Here is a 24,911-nt window from a genome sequence, read left to right as displayed (position 1 = left end):
ATTTAGGTCATCGGTAGAAAATCAAAGAAAAATAATCCTGCACTGTAAAAAAAAGGTGTAAGCCCACACTATCACATCATAAGGATGTTAAGGGTCTAGGTGTTGAATTTATCCCCGAAACCGGTGTTAAAATAATACTGGTATTAGTGTTAACATTTTTCCCGGTGTTAAAAAAAGCGGTTTTATTTTTTGAAACAGCAGAAGTCAAACTATATTTCAAATACAAAAAATAATTTCTAATTGATTAAAAAATTAATGATACGACAGATTTACTAATTTATGAAAAATCCACTTTCTAAACATGAATTAGTAATTTTTCACTAATTTCAAGTGAATATTCACTTTTTGTCAATGCTACAATCGTAACACGTAGAATTAGTGACTATTCACTAAATGAATATGTGAATATTAGAATTCACTGATTTGATAAGTGAATATTTGAATTCACTGATTTGATAAGTAAATGTCAAGTCTCAAAGTAGAGAAATCAAACCACTAATTCAGTAAGTTAAATTCACTGAACATAAAGTATGACTATAGCACTGATTTCAGTAGTGTAAAGTACTATTTGGATTAGTAAAATTAACTCATTAAATTAGTACGATGGCATAAAAATGTTAGTGACGAAAATATAATAAAAAATCGGTATGTCAGTTGACCCTGCGGGCCAGCCCTAAAACTTCCCGCTGTTTTCGAGCTCAAGAACCCCGAAAACATTATTGTGAATACATTTTCGAGCTCTTCGAGCTCGAAAATACGTTTGTCTGCTGTTGTTTTCGAAAAAAAACGTTTTCCACCATTTTTTCTCCAACCATATCTCTCAAACGAATAAACCGATTAAGACGGTTGAGGTGGAAATCGACGCGTTTTATCAAGTTCTAAAGATCAAATTTTGAATTCGATTTATCGAGTCGTTTTTGAGATATTTCAGAAAAAATAAAAAAAAAATTTTTTTTTAATTCTTTCGACAACGGTTTCTCTTGAACGAATGAACCGATTTTGGTTGTTTAGGTGGCATTCGACGCGGATTATAAAGCTCTAGAGCCCAGCTCATTTTGGAATCAATCCATCGAGCACATTAAAAGTTATCAAAAAAAAACATTTTTGAAAAAATTTTATGTTTGGAATATCTCTGAACCAGCTCTATTGATCAAGCTCAATTTCTCACAGCTTCAAGAGATTGACAAGCCGCGTCGAATGACACCTTAAAGTTTAAAATCGGTTTATCCGTTCAAAAGATACAGGTATTTACATACGTACGTACGTAACCTCGGACATCATCTTGAAATTAGTCAGAATAGCTTCCTAGAACCTCAAAACGTCGACATCTGATGAAAATTCGATTTTCGTAAATCGGACCGAAACCAATAACTTCCCGAATTTTTGAAAATTTACAATTTTCTTAGCGGGAAGTTAAAAAACTATATAATTCGAAAGACCGAATCGTATTGAATCTGACAAACAATAATTACTATTTGTCATAAAGTAATATAAGATATACTATATTACTACCAAAAACGGCACTTAGTACTCTGTCAAATGACAGAGAAGTACTTCTGTCAGAATTTCTTCCAATTCGAAATATAACACTTTTAAAATAAGTTTCTTCCTAGGGACACTACAAGTGGTGGGCGCGATCTCGTGGCAAGGACCGAACTACTCCCGCTGCTGCTGCCTAGCACCGGTGACTTTTCTCTCCTCTTTATGATTCTTTTCTCTCAAAAAGTTTTTCTTATGGTTTCAAAACGATTCATTTTCATTCGCACTTAAAAAATGATGTCGATTAACTCGATTCAAAAGTATTTAAAACGATTAAAAAATTTTTTTTTTTTTTTGAATTGTTTTGAATCGATTTGAATTGTTTCTTTTAATCAGGGGTAACATCAATATTAATAGTGGAATTTGACTAGTGAAATTGTGAAATTCACTAATTAAAAAGTGCATAACAGCTTCACTTGTGGAAATGATGAAAATATCGCTAGATCATTAGTGAAAATCATTAATTTGCTAGTGAACATTATAGATCTAAATTTATTAGTGAAAATTCACTAATTTATTGTTGAAATACACTGATTATGAAGTGAATACTGCTTCACTAACGTAATTAATAAAATTTCCACTAATTCATGTTTAGAAAGGACTGTTCCTAAACATTAAATTTGATACGTGATAGAAATATTATGTAATTTGTTCAGTTCAATAAAGGTGACATTTCTTATTTTGTAGAAAATAAAATTTTTTTTATCCCAATTTTCGATAATTTCGTAATTTTCTATAGTTTCTATCGATTTTTTAAGAAGATGACATGTCCCGAATTGGTGTGAGCACACGAAATATTTCATATGAAAATCTCTTACTATTCTGATTAACTTAAGATTTCTTACAAAAATCCCAAGTTTTTTTGGTTACTATTGTGTATTTTTTATTTTCTTCAAAAAGTTTTCAAGCCATAACTTTTGACATATGGCGTTATTGTACATATCAGAATGACTTTCATACAGATGTGATTTATATCAAATCTTAAAGTCGATGCATGCTTAAAATAAAAAAAAAAAAAAAAATTTATAATGTTGTATAGGGAAAGTTTTGTCATAAAAGTTTAAAGTAAAAGGCTTTTGAGTACTGTGTAAAAGACAAAAAATGAGGGTAACGTACTCTTTTATAATATATATATAGCCGTAAAGTACGAGGACTAGAAAAGTTTTCGTTAGAAAAAAAATATAAAAATATATGTGAGAACAAAACTTTATCGTAAAAGAGTTTGATAATCAAATATACATATATTTTCATATATATCGAATAAAAATTTTTCAACTTTTCAATTCTTAATAATATTATTCCAGACTTCAAATTTAAAAAAAATATAATTCACATAAGTATTCAGTATTTTACAGTGAGTAAATTTTTGCTGAGTATAATTTCCAATACTTGGATCAAAAACTTTAGTGAAGTTTCAAAAGAATGTAAAAAAAATTTGTGGAGAATTAACTTTCCCACAAAAAAAAAATCTGTAATATTTTTACGTAAAACTGATCGTTCCGCTTGTTTTACTATAAAAATTTTATTCGATAAATTTTCTTTGCTCTTATATTTGTTAAAATGACATTTTATGTTTCTTTATGCTTTTTTACATATATATAAACAAACAAACTTAGTGGTATACTTATAAGGATTCAGAAAGAGAAGAAAATCCTTCAGAAAATAAATGACCGGATATACTAACATGTAACCAGGATTTTCCTATACTAGACATGAAACTTTTTATATAATACTTATATACACGTATCATCCTTTTATAAAATATATATGTATAAAAATAATATGTTGAATATAGTACTAGAGATTTTTATTATTTTTCCAATATCCGAATGTGCTTGTACAGATATATTTTATGAAAACAGCGATTTTATTTCCTCTACATTTTTTTATCGATTAAAAAAAAAATTAAAATTAATTGAATGAAACAAACCGTTAAATTTATATTCATTTCAATAATCTTCTCAATAAAATTTAATAACAATTCAAATATAGAGAAGATTAAAGTAGAATGAAACACTACTTCTAACACGAGATATTTTTTGTTTTTTACAAAAAATTTCGGATAACTATATAAAAAGATGGGGTAGGAATCAGCCCAAACCATGTGAACAATTTGAAATTATCTACAAAGAAATTTTTTTTTTAAATGAAAATTGTAAATTGGCTGATGGTCGACTTGTCCTATTTTTCCTACACAGAGAGAAATTTACTGTAACGCTTACAATAATTCATGAAAATGGCCCCCATATTATATGCACGGTAAGAAATGCATGGCGTTCAACACCATGTTGGTATGGTCTCAAGACAGACACTAAAATAATATGTGAAATATTCCAAGACAGTATTGTAACGAGTCCCAGAAGTATGACGCTATTTACATTACTTTATAGTACTGGAGCTATAGTATTACTCACACGTATGCATAGCGGCACGGCGAAACAGCATGGCCCTGCGATCCATACTACAATGCCGAGGGCACAATGCTGCTAGTTTTTCCCGCCATAATTTCTGGCATGTCAATCAATGTATACTATCGTATTACCACCAAAACTATATAGATGTCGTTAGACTAGGTTTATCGGCCAGAAGTATTTTGGATACGGCAACGCAGTGCGGGCCTGACGGCCAAACTGACATTGCGACGGTCGAATCATCTATGCATACAATTTTATAACCCATAAAAATCTTCGATACCATACAGTATGGCGTTCACGCCCATACTGGCATAGTGATATCCGCAAAATATTTCTTACCGTGTAGTATGATAACAGGTTTTTATGAAATATCGATTATAGAAATGGTACCTATACAAATTATGGCAATCACTAGCGTACATATTTCGCGCGCAAGCGCGCGCGTGTCGTTTTTCATATATTTATTTTAATGTATATTTTCGTGTCGTTTGCATATATTTTTTTGGTTTCGACCAATCACGTTACGAATAGTTTGGCTTCACATATATTTCATCTAAATTTTATTATAGGATTTCTATTTATATGAGTTTAATTCCCATACGACATTGAAATAGTTCCTATGAAATTATGGTGATTGTTCTTGAAATAGTACACGGAAAAAAATTTACTGTTGCTGCAACATGGCTGCCTCCTGTTGCAGCAACAGTAAATTTTTTTCCGTGTATAGTAATCATTCCTATGATGTTATGGTGATTTTTTTTTATGACATTATGAGAACTATTCTCACATAATAAGACAACGGCCATCATAATCTAATGGTAATAATGACCGTAGCAGTATAGTAATGATTACCGTACCATTATGGTAATGGCTACCATACTATAATGAGGACTGTTCCCATAATAGTATTGTAATAAATACCATAGTAGTATTGTAATGATTGCCATAGTAGTATTGTAATGATTACCATACCATCAAGGTAATGGTTACTATACTATTATGGTAACTATTCCCATTACATTACGAATTTTTAAATGCTATGGTAATTATTATCATATTATTATGGTTATCATTTCCATAATATTGTAGTAATTTCTACCATACATTATGAAATTGGTACCATAATATATGGTAATGTTTACCATAATATCATGGTGATAATTACCATAATATTACGAATTTCTAAATCATATGGTAATCATTACCACAATTATTATTCCGATAATATTATAATAATTTTTACCATGCATCATGAGAATCAGTACCACAATATATGGTAACTTTTACCATATAAGTATCGGAACGATAATCATAATATTATGGCAATGTTTCCGATGATATAACAAATATATTCCCATATGCACGTAGAAACCATTACAATGTGGATATAGAATTTATTCCTATTTGTCTTTGGAAATTATTCCCATGAGTATGGTAATTATCACTATGCTTCAATAACCATATGAAATCGAAACCCTTGCCATAATAATAGGAATTTTTTTCCATAGTCATAAAAACAATTTCTAGAAATTCTGAGTGTACATTCCATAATTTCATCTACACTGAAAGAAATTTTCTTTAAAAATTACCGTTATATTCACGGTAATCGTGGAACGAATGGTACGACCTAATCATTTGTCAGTAAGTGAGATAATTTTTAACTTTTTTTTAACAAATTTTACCGTAGTCTACTGTAAATTTTATTCGGTTTTCGGTAAATTTTATGAAGTCTACCACAAAATAAATAAATTTTTTCGTAGTTTTTATTTCAAAAATGGTAATAAATAAAAGCGCTGCATTATGTCCCTCGATTACAGTGAATTTAACGGTAATTTTTAAAGAAAATTTCTTTCCGTGTACTCTCTAAATCTGAAACAGTGACTACTCACTATTTCACAGCTATAAGTATTATACCAAGTGGTATATTTACAGCTGCGAAATAGTGAGTAGTCACTGTTTCAGATTTAGAGAGTAATTATTACCGTCGCAGTATAGGGTGATATTTCATAATAGTATCAAGAACAGTTATCTTAATTTTTTTTCGTGTACAGATCGTCAGCATTTTTGAACAAAAAATAGTAGCTTTTTTGTCTCAAAAATGATATCTCATTTTATCCGATATTTCCTATGTGATTAATGATAATGATAAATTATAAGGTATAAAAATAATTTAAAAAAAGTGTTTATCTCTCTTAATAATTTCAATTAAACTAAGTTATCTCGAGAGACAGTAATAATAAGTTTTTACCTTTAGGATATATAACAACTATCTCTACTTCTACGGATTTCGAGACGACGATAAGCTTTCTCGTCGTCTGTCGACGACAGACTTTCAGTAAAAGAAGTGAACTCTCTTTTATAAAAAAGAAAGAAAAATAAATTTTTAAAATAAAGTAGAAAATTGAGACGAAATAGGAGTATAAAAAAAAAGAAGGAATTTTAAGTAGCCTCAAGCTTTTTAATCTTAAACTAACTCCCTTGACTTTAATACGTTTCTACGTTAATATATATATGCTAAAAAAATATAAGTAGGAAAAATAATAATAATGAAAATAAATTGTTTGGGACGAGATTACAAGCAGACTGAGATATCAAAAAATCCATAAATAATTTAAAAGCGAGAATATTTTACACAGAGTACTCAACGTTTCACGCTTGAGGTGCAAAGCTATTTATCATTTATTAATTTATGTACCATAATTAAACAAAGCTTTGAATAATGATCATGTAGAGCTATTTCATGAGGATAATCAAAAGCCAATGCAAAAGAAATAAAGTCGATTAATTGCGTGTTTCGAGTATTATCGTGATTATAAACAGACGCATGTATGCAGATTTGAACAAATATTTAATGTCAGTTTATTTAAAAATTTCAAAGCCGGCAGAAATTCAGGCTCGAAATGTGCACTAACTAAATATATAGATATTTTATTTTATATATAGAGAGAGAGAGAAAGATAGGTCACATCAAAACCATTCATGGAAAATTTACCGCAGACTTTAATTTGAAATTCAAACTAACCACCATTAGATACCTGCTTCTACATATTACAATGCGCATAATTATAGAATAAAAAAAATTATTCAAATTTTCTGTATTTAAATTTTTTAACAGTCACATTTTATCTGTAATTTACTTGTTAAAATTTAAACGAGTAATTTTAATAATTACTAGATTTAGATCATATTCTAAAGCGTTTGAATGATAGTTGGAAATATTTTATTATTCAAACATTTATTTATTATGTAAATTGTTTTCTTTCATAAAAAAATATGCGCAATGTAAGAAAAAAAAATGCATGTAGATTTTTTTTTTCAATTACATTTGAACATCAATAAAAACGGTGAATATACATGCTGAGGTGAAAAAATTTGAAACGTTCTGAAATTTCGTGGAGTTATTTGAAAAAATATGAACAACGAGAAAAAAATTCTGTGACTATTTTTTGTAAACAAAAAGCGATTTTTTTTGCAGCGTCCGCTTAAACAAACAGCTTTGAAGTGAAAACTATTCATCGCATCAGATCGTCCGAATCCGTTTTTTGAAGGGAAAGAATCATAGAAACTGTGTATCAAATTCTAAATTAGCCTTCAAATGGTAAACCCGGTTTGGCAGACCGTTAATCAAATTTAAAATCAATAAAACTCTTTTCAATATAGTTATGTTTAAATATTAATCAATGTGTAGCTTCAAAATAAATTAAATTTATAAAATTATTAAATCATGTCTTTTTTATGAAGATAGTTTTATTTGTGTAATAGATAAATTACCCTTCTCGAAAGTAAAAAAGCGGGTGTACTTCTGATAGCGGTCTGTCAGACCGGGCTTACCCGTAGCATGCAAATTTTTAGGCTTACCGCTTAAAGGTTAAAATATTCAAAACTTTTTAAGTAATAAATTTTTACCGCCAAAATCGCAAATTTTAAAACAGTTGACCATGTCTATAACAAAAATACTAATATTTTAGTATCGCTATACACATATTTTTGTTCGAAATAAAAACACGCTTCTTTTGAGCTTTAGCTGAGCTCGATAGCTCAATTTGAAAAAAAAGCTTTTTCCTAGCATAAATAAACATATTTGTTTTTCAGTTTCAAATTATGGCACTTAAGTGCTCTACGTCTGCTTGTTCAATAATTCGGAATTTTTTGTCCATATAAAATTTAACATGTAAACTTAGTTAACTTGCGGATTTATGTCGATTTATTGAATGATGTATAAAATTAAATAATTGAAAAAAAAAAGTTAATTTTTTTATTATCAGTTTTATATATCACAATCTCTTAGAAATGACGATAAAAAATACATGAAAGTATTTTTTTTTTTTTTTAATTATAATTGTTTTCTAGTATATAGCCGTAGTAACGGTCTTTTACACTTGTTGCCTTTATATCGCAACTGCTTTACTTCTCTTTGCTGCCTTCATTGTGCGGCTATGGCCCGACTTGTGCTTGTATTGTACTGCATCATTACGGTGATGCCCTAATACCTCCCTTGTGCAATGGAGGTGTAGTGGCGTAGGAAAATCACAGAGAAAACCTAGCCAGTACAGTTTTCGGTTTGGGTGAAGCTCCAGTGATCGAGAAAATTCCCATTTTACCGATCACTGGATCTTCATCCCGCGCCTAACGGCCAGAGACCTTCGTTCGAACCCGACGCGTGGCTAAACGGTCACCCAGCCAAATAATAACCATGCTCGATGCTACTTAATTTCGGTGATCACCCGAGCCACACGCGTGCCGAACGGCTGTCTCAGTCGCTTGAATTGTGTATATAATTTACTTCTACATTTGAATTAATTTTGTTACATATCTGACTAATATCCTAACGGACCCAAATTACGCATGGTTTATCGTAGATTACAGTAAACCCACCGTAAATTACGGTAATCCACCGCAAAATACCGATTTACCGTAATTTACGGTAATTCACCGTAAAATACGGTAATTCGGTAATCCATCCGAATTTTAACGGTAGATTTACCGTAATCTGCAGTAAATTTACGGTAAAAATACCGTAGTTTACGATAAACCCATCGTAAATTACGGTAAATCCGCCCGAATTTTTACGGTAATTTATCTATTCTACGGTAGATTTACGGTAAAAATACCGTAAATTTACGGTAATCAAGTCTGCTAGGGTAGGTAGAGCCACAAGGATAGTGCAGTTGCTATGTGTGTATATGATAACTAAGTCAGCTGTTTAACATTATCTTGAAGAAAAGATTTTAATATTAATTTATTATTTATTACAAAGAATTTCAATTGTAAAATTGAAGTTTTTTAACTAGTCAATTGTAAGGTTCCTTCAAAGTCCAAGTTTCATCCCTAAAGTGAGTAAATTTTGTGTAAATATTAAATTTATTTCAAGCCGTAAGATGGACGGTGGAGTCGGTAAGTCCCATCCAGATGCCCATACACATAACCGGACATAGGTTCCATGTCTGTTTATGTGTCCGCACCTGCCCGCAGTTGCCCGCATCTGCCACGATGATTCCCGGACGAAAGTCCAAGTTTCATCCCTAAAGTGAGTAAATTTTGTGTAAATATTATTATTTTTTTTTGTTTTTTTTGTTTGTGGCTGAGGAAAGACTATATAAATCATATTACTGTCTTAATTATTTATTTATAACTTTTGACAATTAATGTTTAGTGATTGAGGTAATTCATGATTTATTAATTATTTATGTAATTTGAATTAGTATAATATAATCTAACAATTAATTTTTACTATTTAAGTTAGTTAGATTTGTTTAAAATGTACATTAATTTATTTTATTTCGTCTTTCTACTACTTGATAAAGTCAGGAAACCGACGAAATGTTGGACAAAAATTAAAAACAAACATTAAATAATAACGAGAAAATAATTTTTATCCAATACAACTGTGATCTGTTTCGTAGTATAAATAAACTTATTTATTTTTCAATTTCAATTCATCACACTTAAGTACCTTTTTGTTATATCAGAAATTCTTAGAAATGACGATAAAAAACACATTAAAGTATGTCGTGGCCTAAAAAAACAAAATTCCTTTGTTCGCACTAACGACGCAAAAAAACAAGTATATAATTACTAGTTGAATTATAACTAAAATCATTCGATTATTTGGAGTCATCACTACTTTTACGGACCTCAACACTTAAAGTAACAATGAAGATAAGTGGATTGATAACATTACTTTTAATAATATCATCCAGTGGATCAATATTAAAAAATAAAGATCCAATACCACAAAAATATTATAATAAATGGGAAATATCTATTTACGTTCCTTTTAAAAACAGAACTACGTGTCATGTTGTGCCAATCAAACCACGAGCTTTCATTGCTGATGCTGATTGTGTACATAAGTAAGTTGACATTATTATTTAAAATAATTTATCCAATTACTTTATCTAAACAAATTGAATTTCATATAGCGCACTGATTACTGATAACAATAATACTTATTATGATATTCATATAAATTATGGCTATAGTTGGTACAAATATCTATATGTGGCAACTGTAAATAAGAGTAATATATTTTATAATGAAGATTTAACGAGTAAATATAATGAATCTAAACGAAATATCGCGATGATAACAACCAACCAGCCGGTATTTTCTGATAATAATCCATTGCTGCTCAAGGAAATTACGCAGTATTTATACAATTATATTTATGACTTTGGAGAAAAATCTGAATCGATGAATCTACCGAACAATACCAATGACGTGGACTACACAAATTGTATAGTGCCTGGATTTGGACAATACGATGCCTTTGTTAGTCCCTGTATGTTCTCAAATAATTCTTTCTGGTGCCATTATCGGCCGATGGTAAATCAATGTGTTTTTCAGATTTGAAATTATAGTTTTTTTGCAACACTTGCTTTGAAAGTTTAATTTTCGAGCGCTGTAAGTCGTGTCAGAAGCGCCAAATGTATTCAGCGTTGTCTATACATTTTTTTTAACCGCACTTGTGCGCTAAACAACCTATAACTCTACAGTTTTAAATTCACTATACTAACGTAGTTATGAGATGTCACGACCAGTGAGTTTATTTAATTTTCTCTCTGTAACGAACGACATGATTGTACTTGAAGCGAGTGAAACGCCACCACACGTTGCGACAACGCATTACTTTTTGTCGCCCATGTGATATGTATCGAATACGATAGACAACTTAACATCCTTGAAAAAATTGATTTAAAATAAAATTATAATTTTTGTCTTCTCGAGAATTGAACTGTCATAGCAGGGTTTGCAAAAAATAATGTATCCTACAGGTGGACTAGGAAGCGAACATGGCAATCCTGATCACACCATTCGCTTTAAGGTTATGATACATTGAAATATGAGGACTCGAGTGGTTATCGCTTACTAGCCTACGGCTAATAGCGACCACTACGCGATAACTACGCGATAATATGATTGTCAAATTATTCATTCCTTAGTCCACGCGTTGCATAAACTACTATATTTCTTAATAATTATTATTGCAGTTGGAGAACACTAACTATAACCGATTCAGAAATTTCGTGTTATGTAAATCAAAACAAGACGGTAAAGATTTACTAGTTGGAATTTTGCCAGCATTCAGTCATCGTCAAAAATCAACTATTGGTTTCGAGACCTATATTAAAATTGAATATATTGGAGACTTACGTAATGAAATCTATAATAAATACAATGATTGGTTGAGTAAAAATCCTAATCAGTTAATCTATAGACCCTATAAAGCTACAGGTAGCGTTATAACCATATCATAACATAAAAGATGTACCAATACTCAGAACTATTTCGATGTAAACTGTTTGTCATTATGAAATAAAAATATACTTCGATGCAATGCTACTAGTAGACTTTAAATCTTTATTTTCTGACAAAATGACGTTTTCAAAAACCTACGATATTTTTTTATCAGATTTTTCATCACATTCTCTTTGAAAAAAAAAAAATAATGAAATTAGCGTCTTTCTTTGATTTGAAATTTAACATTGTCACTATTTATAAATTCCACTATTTTTAAAATACTCAACCGATTTTGCTTTCAAAAGTTTTTAAGTTGATTAAAGTAATTGTACAGGAATAAACATATAAAATTTAATTACCATCAATTAAAAACTTTAACAGAAATAATGATAATTTTATTACTATGACACGAAAAATTGTCCGGTAAGTTGGTCAATTTATGAAAACTACAAAATAAAAATAAAAAGGAAAAGTTATAGTTATTTTTAGTAGTTTGAATGTTTTCTCACAGAAACGAGCTAAATTTCTTCATTTAAAAGTTATTTCGAAAAGAAGTTATGCAAGTATTTCGTTTTATTTTATTCGAAAATATTAAATGGCCCCGATTTCTGAACTAATCTAATAATTTTGCTCATGTTAGAACTTGATTAAGGTAATCACCCAAATAATAAGTGTTCAAAGTTTCATCAAGATCCGATAAGAACTGCGGGAGCTTCAGATATGATAAAGCGAATTTCATTCCATACATAAACTTTTGAACTATTGCTATTTTTGGAACTTAGTCGATGAATTGAGATATATTAAGGCAAAATTTTAGGCAAGTCGTGCTATGAAGATAAACACAATAGCTAGATTTCTATGAAATCTACTGATGTTGCTATAAGATTAATACTGTTGGATTACAGAAATCATACTGGGTTGGAAAATTTAATCTGTTTTTAGTCTGATTGATCTTTTCTAAAACTTATTGATCTAGTTTACCCATAATTTAAAAAAACTTTAATTATAATCATTCGAGAGAACAAAATTTTTAAAATTTGTACTTGAATAATTTTTCATATTTATTCACTATAGAAATTCCATTGTGATCATAAGAAAAATGATGATTGTTATTATTGTTTTATACGAAAATTTCTACCTTTGTCCTACACTGTAAAACGAGCGGTGTTAAAAATGGACTCGTTTTAACTCCGTCCGGTGTAAAAATAAAATTACACCGGTGTAGGAGAAGTAATACACCGGTGTTAAAAATACCGGTGTTAAAGCGGGGTCACCGGTGTAAAAACGGAGTAAAAGCGAGGTAAACGGTGTAAAAGCGGGGTAACAGGTGTAAAAGCGGAGTAAATTGCGTCCGCTTGGAGTATTAACTTTAAAGATCATAAAACACAAAAAATGTCAGTTCTTTATAAAAATTAATAAAAAACATCATTTGTTAACAAGTATAGTGATCGAGTAAGTAAAATATTGTAACACCGGTAAAGAATATTTACACCAGTGGCGGCGTTATTTTCACACCGCTTTCGGGGGTAAATTTAACACCGATAATTTTAACACCTACACCACTTGGATTTACCCCGGTGATTTTTTACAGTGTAGAGACGACTAAATACAGATTGAAAGACTATAAACGAGAATTCAAAACCAGTGTAAATATGAACTAGTAAACGAAATCCGAATAAATTTTACAGGCAAAGTACGTACGAATATATTGAGTATATTGAGTGACAAGGGATGAAACAATATGAATGCAGATCAGGATAAAGTTGTCTGCCAGCCGAATAGAAGGTGAGGGCTGACGTCATCCGCGCCTGCATTTATGTTTCATCCTGTGTCACTCATCAAATTTTTCATAACATCTACTCCAAACTTAAAGTTTCAATGTTTGAGGCCAGCTGGAACAAGTTAATGATGTGGGATGTTGTTGGCGTTTGTTTAAATCACGAGTTACAGTCAAGTTAACTTTAGATTTACTTTTGAATGAAAGCTGTCTGTTATTTTGGCATTCAGAATATAATTGAGGTCTGAAATTTGTAACGAACAATTGACATGCCGATAAGATTACGATAAATATAAATTTAACTTTAGCGGGCTGAAATCAAAACTGCTTTCAACCCACTAATTTATTGAGTTCGCGATTCAAGTATAGGTCACAGTTTGTTCTGGTAGTAGCCTGAAGTTAGCTATAGTTACGACTGGCTAAATAAGGCTTAAAAGTTTAAGTTTCAAAGCAGATGTCATGAAAAAAATTTTATTCAATTAAAATTAATTCGGATTTTTACATTACAATAAAATAGATCGAGTTTTTCAACCCGAGATAATTTGCTATATTCACAATCTGGGTCGCTATAATAGCTATCTACATGAATCGTTAATACAGCAATAGCTAGTATCGATGCCATAACCAAATAGTATTGTTGAATTCACAGTTCTTTTATAGGAAATTGAACTACTTTTGCTACAACAATCTACTATTGGTTACCTAACTACACATTTGATTGTAATAATGATAAATATATATCACTAGCATTACTAGAAATGTTTCTGATCACTACACTTTATTTTTTTTTCATCGCAATAAGCAATTCCTACTTGTTTATAGAAATTGAAGCTGAGCTTGCATTTATTATTCATGGTTGGCTAATAAACTTTATAGTATACGCTAAGAAACGAGTCACTTTATTTTTTCAAATATCTAGTGATTGAAGAAAAAAAAGTATAGAAAAAAAATAATAAAAGAAATGTTGAATAATAGGCGAAGAAAAGTGAGTAATAGTTTCTCTGATGATCGTAGTATATTTTGAGGCTTTTCTCACACATTTATATAGACGCACTTACACGTGCGCGCGGACCTACATACATACACCCCGAGGTATTGGGTAGGTGTCATTTAGACAGAAGTTTATTGGACAGAATTGTTATTACGTATATTACGTTCACCTAGATCCCGCTTATCCAGAGTTTGATTACCTACAATCCCAATTAGAAGTGACTGATTTAAGATAGATCCTCTCTACACATGATTTTGTAATTTATAACTAATAATTTCGGACCGGTTTTAATTAATCTGGGATTAAACTATCATTGTTAATATATTTGTTTACTGTAAATATATAGATATACTAATCCGCTTATCACTGGAAAAAATTTGAACATCTCTACCGGTCTTATTTTGACACCGTTTTCGGGGTTAAATTTAATACCGATAACCTCAACACTGAGATAACGCGGACTTACGCCAGTTTTTTTTTGCATTGCGATAAAGGACGAATTGAAATAAAAATAAAAAAAAGCCATCCGGCCTTACCCGAAATGGAAAGGTGGACTTCTTATTATAATACAATAAGGCTACAATAGTGTAATTATTACTTCTATTATAAGCTACATCATTAATTTCAAGGGATTGAATTATGCCCTATCATTAAGAAGTTATTAGAGGACTAAGCTGCAAAAATAAGCTTCTTCAATTTTTTGTGAAATTTTCGAGATCATCAAATTATTAGAAACGATCTTTAAAAAAACAAGCAATATAGTGAAAATTAAAGCTAATCGTATGAACTTTAAGATACATTTTACGGAATCAAGTTATCACTTTCGGTTCAAAAGTTATTTAAGGACAAAGCTAGAATATTCATTCTTATGAAAATAAAAAAATTTCTAACAACCACACCTTCCAATTAATCGACCGATTGAGCTCATCTTTGGACTTGATCAAGATAATCATCCAATGAATAAGTGTATAAAATTTCATGAAGATCCGTTAAGAACTGCGGACACTATTGTCGTGATGACAATGCACGTTATATCGCATATATACACGGAGAAAAAAGTATAGTAAAAATTACAATACTATAGTAAAATTTACTAACAGATATAAAAAAATACATTCTGTATTGTGATTATTACTAAACGTTTAGTAAAATATACTAGTTAGTAATAATTACATAATAAGATATTAAAAATTACTATGTATAGATAAAATTAAAAGTTGGTAGGGATAGCATTTACGAATATGTATTACAAGTTCTGAAACATTTGTTCAAAGGAGACACCGGGCTGTCAGACATAGGAAAGGACTCGCGCGCGGGAGATCAGGGTTCGAATCTCGGTTGAAACAAGTGATTTTTTTAAAAACAAAAATTGACACCAACACCAATACAGATGACATAAATAACAATAATAATCAAAATGATAGCAATAATAATAAAAAGTTGAAAGCTAATAAAAATTTTATTTTATTTTTTTTCATTCTAATATAGTAAAATTTATTAAACGTGATAGTAACATTTACTAAACAGGGATAGTAAAATTTACTAAATATAACTAAAAATTAATATGCAATATAGGAGATTTTCCATAACCAGTATATGAGAAATTACTAAACGACTTGTAAAATATGCTTATCTGTTTATGAACTTTTCATATAAATCATAAGCGTTTCAAGATTACTATTCAAATTTAGTAATTATTCTCATATTTTTTAGTAATATTTACTATATTTTTTTCTCCGTGTACAAAGACGTTTGAGAGGATGGTATTTTTTGACTCTACTAGGTAAAATAAGACATATGGTGGCAAAATTCTTTGATATTTGCATTATGAGACCTACGGCAATAATCCGATTTTTAAAGAAATCTACCTAAAAGGTGTTAATTTCTGTAAATATAAAATTAAATGCTTAAGAATAAGATATTATTGTAATGAATTAAACCACACGTGCATCAGACAGTGAATTGATGTTCTTGATTCATGAGTATCTAGTTGGGTACACGTGAGTAAGCTATTGTGCAGACAAGACAATAAGATATTTGCATATGATGCATTCATTATAAATCTTGTAATTATTCATGTATAAATTTATATTAATATTAATATTCCTAAAAAATTTATAAATAATCTCATTATTACACCATTTAGTTTTTTTAATGGTGTTTAAGCAATAAATAAATTATTTGTTTATTTTTTTTACAAAGTTTAAAAAAGCGTTGAAAATATATCCTTTGAAATTTAATATAATAAATAACCAACAATAGTTATGTTGTAGCATTTTATAACTTTGTCGACTCACAATATTATCAACAATTTAGTTATTTCTTTTGAAATGTAACCGCATTTCAAACAAAGTCCTTTAAATATCATAATAACCACAGTAATATAATATTTTGAAAATAAAAGTTATTTCTCGAATCAGAGCGTAAAAAAATAATTTAAATATTTAAAGAGGATGTAAAGCTCGGTGACTTTCCCTAACGGAGTTTTACCTCACACTTTTTTTTTTATTATAAAATTTATAATTGAGCCTGAAAGTTTACAGAGATTGTTTCGATGCGGGAAACCCTTTTCACACAAAAGTATTTTAATAATTGAGTAGTCCAATAAATAAATAACACGATAAATAGGTCGCGCTACAATTATCTAATGGAAATAAATAAATAAATAAATAAAGACTGATACCAAATGCTATTGGACTGTAAATGTTTTGCAGACAGGATAAATTTAATTGCAAATATTTGAATTCATTATAATATATACAGGCATCAGTAGAGAATAAACGGAGAGAAAATTAATGGAAAATGGCCGATAAATTATGGAAACTATTTATTCAGTCGTAATGGATAGAAATTATTTTCATGTGTTTATAGGAACCATTACTATTATGGGAGATATGCTCGTAATTTTTGAAAATGTATATGTAAATATGAGAATCATTTTATAATGCATGAGAACTATATACTTTTTTCTGGAAATGGTTCCAATGCATTATGGAAAAATGGTTCTCAGAAATTATGAGAACGGTCTTTGTGCTCAAGAAAATTCCTGACTTTTCTTAATGTCTTATAAGGAAAATTTTTATGATGAACATGGAATTCATTTCTAGAAACAGAATTTGCTCTTTATGTTGGTATGAAAAAAATTGAACTCAAAAATAAGTTTCAAGTTGGACTTTTCGAAATTGAGAACTCAAAAACAATTTCTAAAATGACGGGATTAACAAAAATAACATTTCGACTTATGGTTAGTGAGCAATCTCTGCAGTGACGAGAATTACAGATTAAAAGATAAAGCCATAGCTTGTAATTAAATAACTCAGTATCTGAAACGTCTGATGAATAATAATTAAACTCATAAGTCTTCCTATTCAAAATCCTCTTTATTGTCTTCCGGTCTTTCATCATTTCATTTTCAACTTCATTATTCATTGATTACGTCATTGCGTTATTCAATAGTTATAATCAAAAAATTATTGTAGCATTAACGCTTTATTGTTTAGTTGTTAGATTTATATTTATAATATGTATTTTATTATATAGATAGATAGATAAATAATTTTTATTTGATCCTAGAGCCGTAGCTCCTTAAGGACCATCAATTTAAAAGTGAAATTATTTATACATATACGCACATCATTCTTTTCAAAGTTACAATAGGTAAATTTATTAGTTAATTAGTTCATCACTTATAATTAATTATTAGTTGATATTCAATAACTTTATATATTAACTGCAGCCATCAAATATTAGGTATTAGATATGAGATATTAAATATTAAACATTAAGCAATAGGCATCTAATTGACGTTAATTAATAATTATTTAATTATCAATCAATAAGTACTCATCGATTAATTTTATTATTACTATTGTTATTATCATCAACTATTATTATTATTATTATTATTATTATTATTATTATTATTATTATTAATATTATTAATTCTGTTGAACATCCTTTTCAAAGAAATAGTTATAACTCGCAGATCTGAATTCCTCAAAATTGTGTATACCTGAAGATCGGAACGTTCTTCACGCAACGAAAATGAAAATGATTCATGAAATTTGTGTCTAAAGGCGAGTTTAGGGGTAGTTAGGGGTGGCCTGTCATTTTCAGGTGACTTGCGAAACATTTCCGAAATCTAGATCCATTAGATTTTTTACTTTTCATTTCTTTTTTCTGATTGTCGTTCCACGAAAAACGTTCCGATCTTCAGGTACATAAAATTGTTTAATGTTGTTATATCAGCTGGCAAAGAATTCCAGATATGTATGCCTTGCACTAAAAAAGATTTCTCATATGATGTCGAGTTAGTTCTAGGTAATCTAAAATAATCTTGTCTAATGTCACCTCTACGTAGTGTAATTAGCAGTAATTCTAATTTGCAACCGAATAATTGTCGATAGTCCATACAAATTTCTTTATAAAATAAACATGTAATAAAAAAATCTCTCCTTGTATTAAGTTTAAGCCAATATAGTCTATATAAATTGAATCAATAATGATTCAAAATAATTTAAAGTTATAGTTATTTTTATACAGTCAAGCTTAATAACTTACCAAATTCGGCTAAGCCAGTAATTTTGAGTTCCCTTGGGAGTTATGGTCACAAAAAAATTACAAAAGTTATGTCTAATTAGTTAAAGAAGAAGAAAGGTGATATTATCCTAACAGCCAAACGAGAGAAGCCAATTTCAGACGAAAAAGATTTTGTAGCTTTTAAAAAGTTAGGAAATACAAAGATGCACGTCTCAAATATACTTACGTTAAAATGAAAATGTTGCTTAACTAGTATTTTATTTTGAAATTACTGTTTCAAATGCGGTTGTTTATGACCCCATGAACACTCACTGTTGAGGAACATGGGACGCCATTTGCTTTTTGACGAATGATTAACCACCGATCGGTAAACGGTCATTTAGGGTTTGCTTTGCAGGTATGATAAGTTGCGCTAATCAGGCATGCGGTGAATAATAGTAGGTGAAATATTCCAAGACAGTATTGTAACGAGGCCCAGAAGTATGACGTTATTTACTATACTGTATAGTACTTTCGAGTGGGCCTTACCCCACCATGATCTGTCTCAAAAGATTATGGCGCCCGAAAAAACTCGTAGATAAGATATCACTAAGTGATGGATGAGGGCGAGTGTAAGGGCGATTATAAGTGGAAGAAACCCTTTTTAGGGTATTGAGAAGAAGTTGCAACTCACCACTAATCTGCAATCTGAAGACCAATATAGGAATTAGTACCATGAGGGGCCCATTCCAAGCCCCACTTCAACCAGAGTCTTTTTATTTCCTGAAATGGGAGGAGTGAAGGGCCCAAGAGAGGTATGACTCGTGGTGGCTGTTGGTTCGGCACCCACACGCAAAAAATCTCTGATCCTAAGGGTTATAACATCCGCCAATATTGAGCTTGCTCAATGTTTCGCATTATGGTAGAAAAGAAGGGATTTCGCAGTGCGAGTATGCCCAAAAGGGTGAGGAATCGGCTTCCGGTTGGCGGAATTGTACTTAGGCCCCGTTACATTTATTAATTATACTGTATAGTACTGGAGCTATTGTATTGCTCACACGCATGCATATCAGGCACGGCGAAACAGCATGGTCCTGCGATCCATACTATAATGCCGAGGGCACACTGCTACAAGTTTTTCCTGCCATAATTTCTGGCGTGTCAATCAATGTATACTATCGTATTACCACCAAAACTATATAGATGTCGTTAGACTAGGTTTATCGGCCAGAAGTATAGTGGATACGGCAACACAGCATGGGCCTGACGGCCATACTGACATTGCGGCGTCCGCGACAACTCTCGCTAATGTTACTATTCCCGTAGTGCTCGAATCATCTATGCATACAATTTTATAACCTATAAAAATCTTCGACACCATACAGTATGGCGTTCACGCCCATTCTGGCATAGTGATATCTGCAAAATATTTCTTACCGTGCACCCCTTATAACAAGTGTAAAGTTTGACGCGTGAGCTGAAGCCAAGTTTTGTTTTCTGTTATCGTCTAGTAGAATAAAAACGGTATAGTGTAAAGGCCGCGAAGTAAACGATAAAGTAGGTAACCGGTAATCGGATACTTACGGCATCTTATCCAAGTTTAAAAAATTCAACTTTCGGAACTAGTGTAACAAAAACAACTTTAAGCGTATACTTTGATCGACTACTTTAAGCTGATTATGTTGTTTCTATCTACTTGTAGATCAAATTCGAACCATTAAGTTGTCTATATCTAGACGAAATTGTTTATCAAATCACTTGCAGTAACATCGTCAAGAGTATTGAGCTTGTTTAAACTTGTGTATATGGATGACGAATTTCTAAAGTGGAAACTATTGATGTGGTAACTATCTATGTGGTGTAAACACACGAAACAACTAACTCAACTAACTCTAGATGTCGAGCTAAAGGCTAAACAAATATTTAATCATCTACTCTAATGCTCGTACTATGTTACTTTGATATACTTACTGAAATTTATAATAATATATTATAAAATGAAATTCGATTTGTCTCTAATATCTATAAATACATTTTTAATGAAATTATAGGGAATAAATTCAACAATTTTATGATCATTAGATAAAATTGAAACAAATTATGCTTGCTATCAGTTTCTTTCAAATTTGAAATAGTGACTATATAGTCTCTATATTCACTATTTACACACTGCACGGAAAAAAATAATCGGGAGCAGCTATCGATTATTTTTCGGTAACAGCTACCGATTGCCAACCGGTAGCTGGAACTGATTATTTCGGTTCTACTGACGTGTGTGTCTGTACGTAACTGATGCCAAAAAATCGGTAATGGCTACCGATTGAAATCGGTAGCAGCTACCGAAAAAAAAAATCGGCAACTGCTACCGAAATTATCGGTAGCTGTTACCGAAAATTAATCGGTATTTCTTGATATTAGAAGTAATATTTTATGGACCTGAAGATCGAAGCATTTTTCGCGAAACAAAAAACAAAAAAAATTTTAAAGTAAATTTCTACTGGATGACTAGATTTCTGAAATGTTTCGTATATGGTGTCATGCTTAAATAACCGCGACAAAATAACCGACGACAAAATAACCGACGACAAAACACACAAAAACCATGATAAAAGGGCGATTATTTTGTCATTCGGTTATTTTGTCGTCGGTTATTTTGTCGCGGTCATTTTGTCTTTGGTTTAACTGTTACGCAACCTTGTATATAGATGCAAGTAAGTCAGATGAAAATCTTAGGCCACCCCCTAAGCAATCGAATTATATAAATTTTTTTTTATTTTCGTTGCGCGAAAAACGTTCCGATCTTCAGGTACGTATTTTTTTAACAAAAAAAAAATTATTTTAGCATACCGAAGAACAGTTTAACTCAAGTAATTCTTGATCGAATCAAGAAATTTTTATGTATTTGAAGATCGCAACGTTTTTCGCGAAACGAAAATGAAATAATCGAAATGAAAAGTAAAAAATCTACTGGATCTAGATTTGGGAAATGTTTCGCACGTCAGCCGAAAATCGCAGCCTACCCTATTTACTTCTTAAGTCAAATGACATCAATTTTTTTCATTTTCGTTGCACGAAAAACATTCTGATCTTCAGGTACATAAATTTTTCGGGTATTTAAGTTGAGCATTTTCTCCATATAAAAATTTTTTTTTTAATTTAAGAAACGAATAATTGACCAAAAAAGTCATTTTTTTCGACTGACACTTTTTTTTCAGTGCATTAGTGAAAAGTATGTCTCAAAATTCAAACAGCCATGTACTTTTCACTAACAATAAGTGAATATTTGCTGCAAAATAGTAATTTTCATTAATTCATTTATGGAGAGTTCACTTCATTACAGATAATTTCCAATAATGGATCTTTTTTTTATCATTCGTGTGTATCATATTTATGTTCAAATAATATATATCATACAGTTGTAATTTTATGATTAATGAGGTGGTCCTAATGATGTATAGCTTTCAGTCATATCGAGATGAAAGGATTGTTTATTTGAACAAATATTTTGTTCCATCAAACGAAATTTTTTTAAACGTTGGTAAATATTTATCGACTATCAATAAATCTATGCTGGTCATAAATAAATATTTTTTTTATATAAAATCAAATCATCAAACGTTATGATTTTTTTTTTTATTAACGAATTTGTACTATCAATTTTAAATGAACATATATAGTAATTTATTGAACTAAAATCATTCTATCAGTGAATATACTAATATTTTTTATCGAAATTGTAAAAATAATTGACAAAGAGAATAAAAAAAAAAAATTCACACGAGAGTAAAGACGGCGCTGAGAAAATAAAATTGTAAAGGATGTTCTCAAGCGTTAAAAAGTGAGTCAGCTGAGCTTAGGTGTTTTATAGAAGGTGAAATGCAGTAAAAAAAAAAAGACCATGAAATAGTGAATTAAACGGTGACATTTTTTTTTTTTATTTTACTTTATTTCCATCTCGTTAAATCTTGTTTGAGATAAATTATTTAAATGATACTAAATTTCCTTATCCAGTAAATTTAAGTTTTTTCTCATTAGTCTTGTATATTTACTTTTAAATAGTAACGAAAATTCAAATAAATAAATAATTAAATGTTAAATATTTTATGAATTCATGAATGGAATGCTTGAAATTAAAATGTCTGGTAAATTATTAAGCATACAATGTAATTGTATAGAAACAACTTTGTATAGAATGAAATTTAGTAAAAAAATATTTTTATGTTTCTATGATGACTTGATAATGTACAAGAAATTTTAATTTAAATTTCAATTAAAATTCAATGAAAATAAACTTTTATAAAAATTTTTTTACTTTGCGTTTTTAATTAAAATATCTTCGGAACTATTAAATTTATGTTGCAAGTAATGAAAAGCTTTTTTGGGGAAAATTGAGTTCTCTGTTGAATCGTTTCAATGCATTCTTGCACTCGTAATAAATTCACCTGAATTTTAATTCCAAGGTAACAAAAAATTTCTGGGTCAATAGTTTTTTTTTTTTTTCTAATTCAATCCCGCATGAAAATACCATATATAATAAATATATATAATAAATATGAGGCCATATAAGTGGCTAATAACGATACATATTTTCTTAAATCTGTACCTATATGGAAGCCTTATACTACATATACAACTCATTATATACAATATAATATAGTAAGTTTTGATATAATTAATTATATATATAAGTTTATAAGTTAATACATATATGTAAACTTAAAAGTTAGCAGATATATGTACTACATATATTGCTGATTATATATGTAAATTTGTAAGCTAGCACACTTCTACACATATTCTAAACACAATATTCGAATCTTAGTAGAGGGATAGGGAAAGAGAAAAGAATAGATGTCATTTATTCTTACATATATGGGGAGACTTATATAGTTCTATATATCGAAATATATAAAATTAAATACATGGTACATATATCGTACCATACATTGATGAATTATAATTACATTCTTTTTTTATATATATGTATGTATATATTAGGGTGATCCAAAAAATTACAAATTTTTTTTTTCTCGGAAACAGGTTCAAAAGTTCCATTTAGATAAAAAAAGACGCCTGTGAAAATTAGAGCTTTTAATATTAACATTAAGAGGCTTCTCATCGCACTTTTCTATTTTCCATAAGAATAACATGGAAAAAATTTTTTTTACGTCTTCTGATTTTGATAAGTAGCTAACGATGCGTCATAGGAATAATTGATAGGCACATTTTTGTAGGGAATGGAATGCTTTACAAAAAAAAGATTTTTATCATTTTTCGAGGAATCTATTTGTTAAAAAGTTATTTGAGATTGAAGTCGAATTCATATTAAATTTTGAGATTTTCTTACTTTTCCGGCGACACTATCAGACCCATTACAAAATATCATTGAACTTTTTTTGTAGACAATTTTATTCCCTAGAAGTTACTTTGAGTAAAGTTTTTTCGAATTCCACATTGTTTTCTAGTTTTTTTTATTTTAATGTCAAGCTCTTAAAATCGATCAGAAGACTATTTTTTTTATGAGCATGACATTATAATAAAGATAACTAGAAAACAACCCTGGTAGAAATGATTCCGGGTACCTGACCAGGCTTCATATAATTTGCCCGATTTGAAATAAGGGCCCGAGAAATCGCCCCGATTATTAGCCCGACTAGAATGTAATGCGTTTTGAGATGGCCCCGGTAAAAGAGCCCGGTCGGGTAAATAATCGGGTAGACAGTTAATCACCCGATCGGGTATATGTTCTGCTGCATGATCAGGAAGGAATTCAGAAACCTGATTGGGTTTTTTGTAATTGCCCTGTTTGTAATTTTAACTAAATTAAAAAAAAAAAAAATTTTTTTTTTTTTTTCATTTTTCGTTCAATCGTTTTCGCGATGCAGGGACTATCAGGTTTGCGGATAATTCAATTTCTAATCGAATGCGGGAA

General features: G+C 30.1%; 2 protein-coding genes across 7 annotated transcripts in view; one reads left to right on the top strand and one right to left on the bottom strand.

The window, feature by feature from the left end:
* Nucleotides 1-24,911, bottom strand: part of LOC130665441 (uncharacterized) — a 64,416-nt gene that overhangs the window by 13,958 nt on the left and 25,547 nt on the right. The window contains exon 1 of one of the 6 annotated variants that reach the window (XM_057465834.1): nucleotides 6,202-6,297. The exons of the other annotated variants lie outside the window; for them this stretch is intronic. The gene's annotated coding sequence lies outside the window, so the exon portion shown is untranslated. Of the gene's footprint in view, nucleotides 1-6,201; nucleotides 6,298-24,911 lie in introns of those variants that run through there. 6 annotated transcript variants of the gene reach the window in all.
* LOC130665440 (uncharacterized) lies at nucleotides 10,050-11,770 on the top strand. The gene is made up of 3 exons (XM_057465827.1): nucleotides 10,050-10,306; nucleotides 10,376-10,778; nucleotides 11,444-11,770. Exons 1-3 carry the CDS (start codon nucleotides 10,107-10,109, stop codon nucleotides 11,708-11,710), a joined length of 870 nt encoding a protein of 289 aa, XP_057321810.1. The 5' UTR covers nucleotides 10,050-10,106; the 3' UTR covers nucleotides 11,711-11,770.

This window comes from Microplitis mediator, chromosome 3 (assembly GCF_029852145.1).
Source record: "Microplitis mediator isolate UGA2020A chromosome 3, iyMicMedi2.1, whole genome shotgun sequence".
Classification (NCBI taxonomy): Eukaryota; Metazoa; Arthropoda; class Insecta; order Hymenoptera; family Braconidae; genus Microplitis; species Microplitis mediator.
The sequence above is the reverse complement of the archived record's forward strand: the minus strand, read 5'-3'. Positions and strand labels throughout refer to the sequence as shown.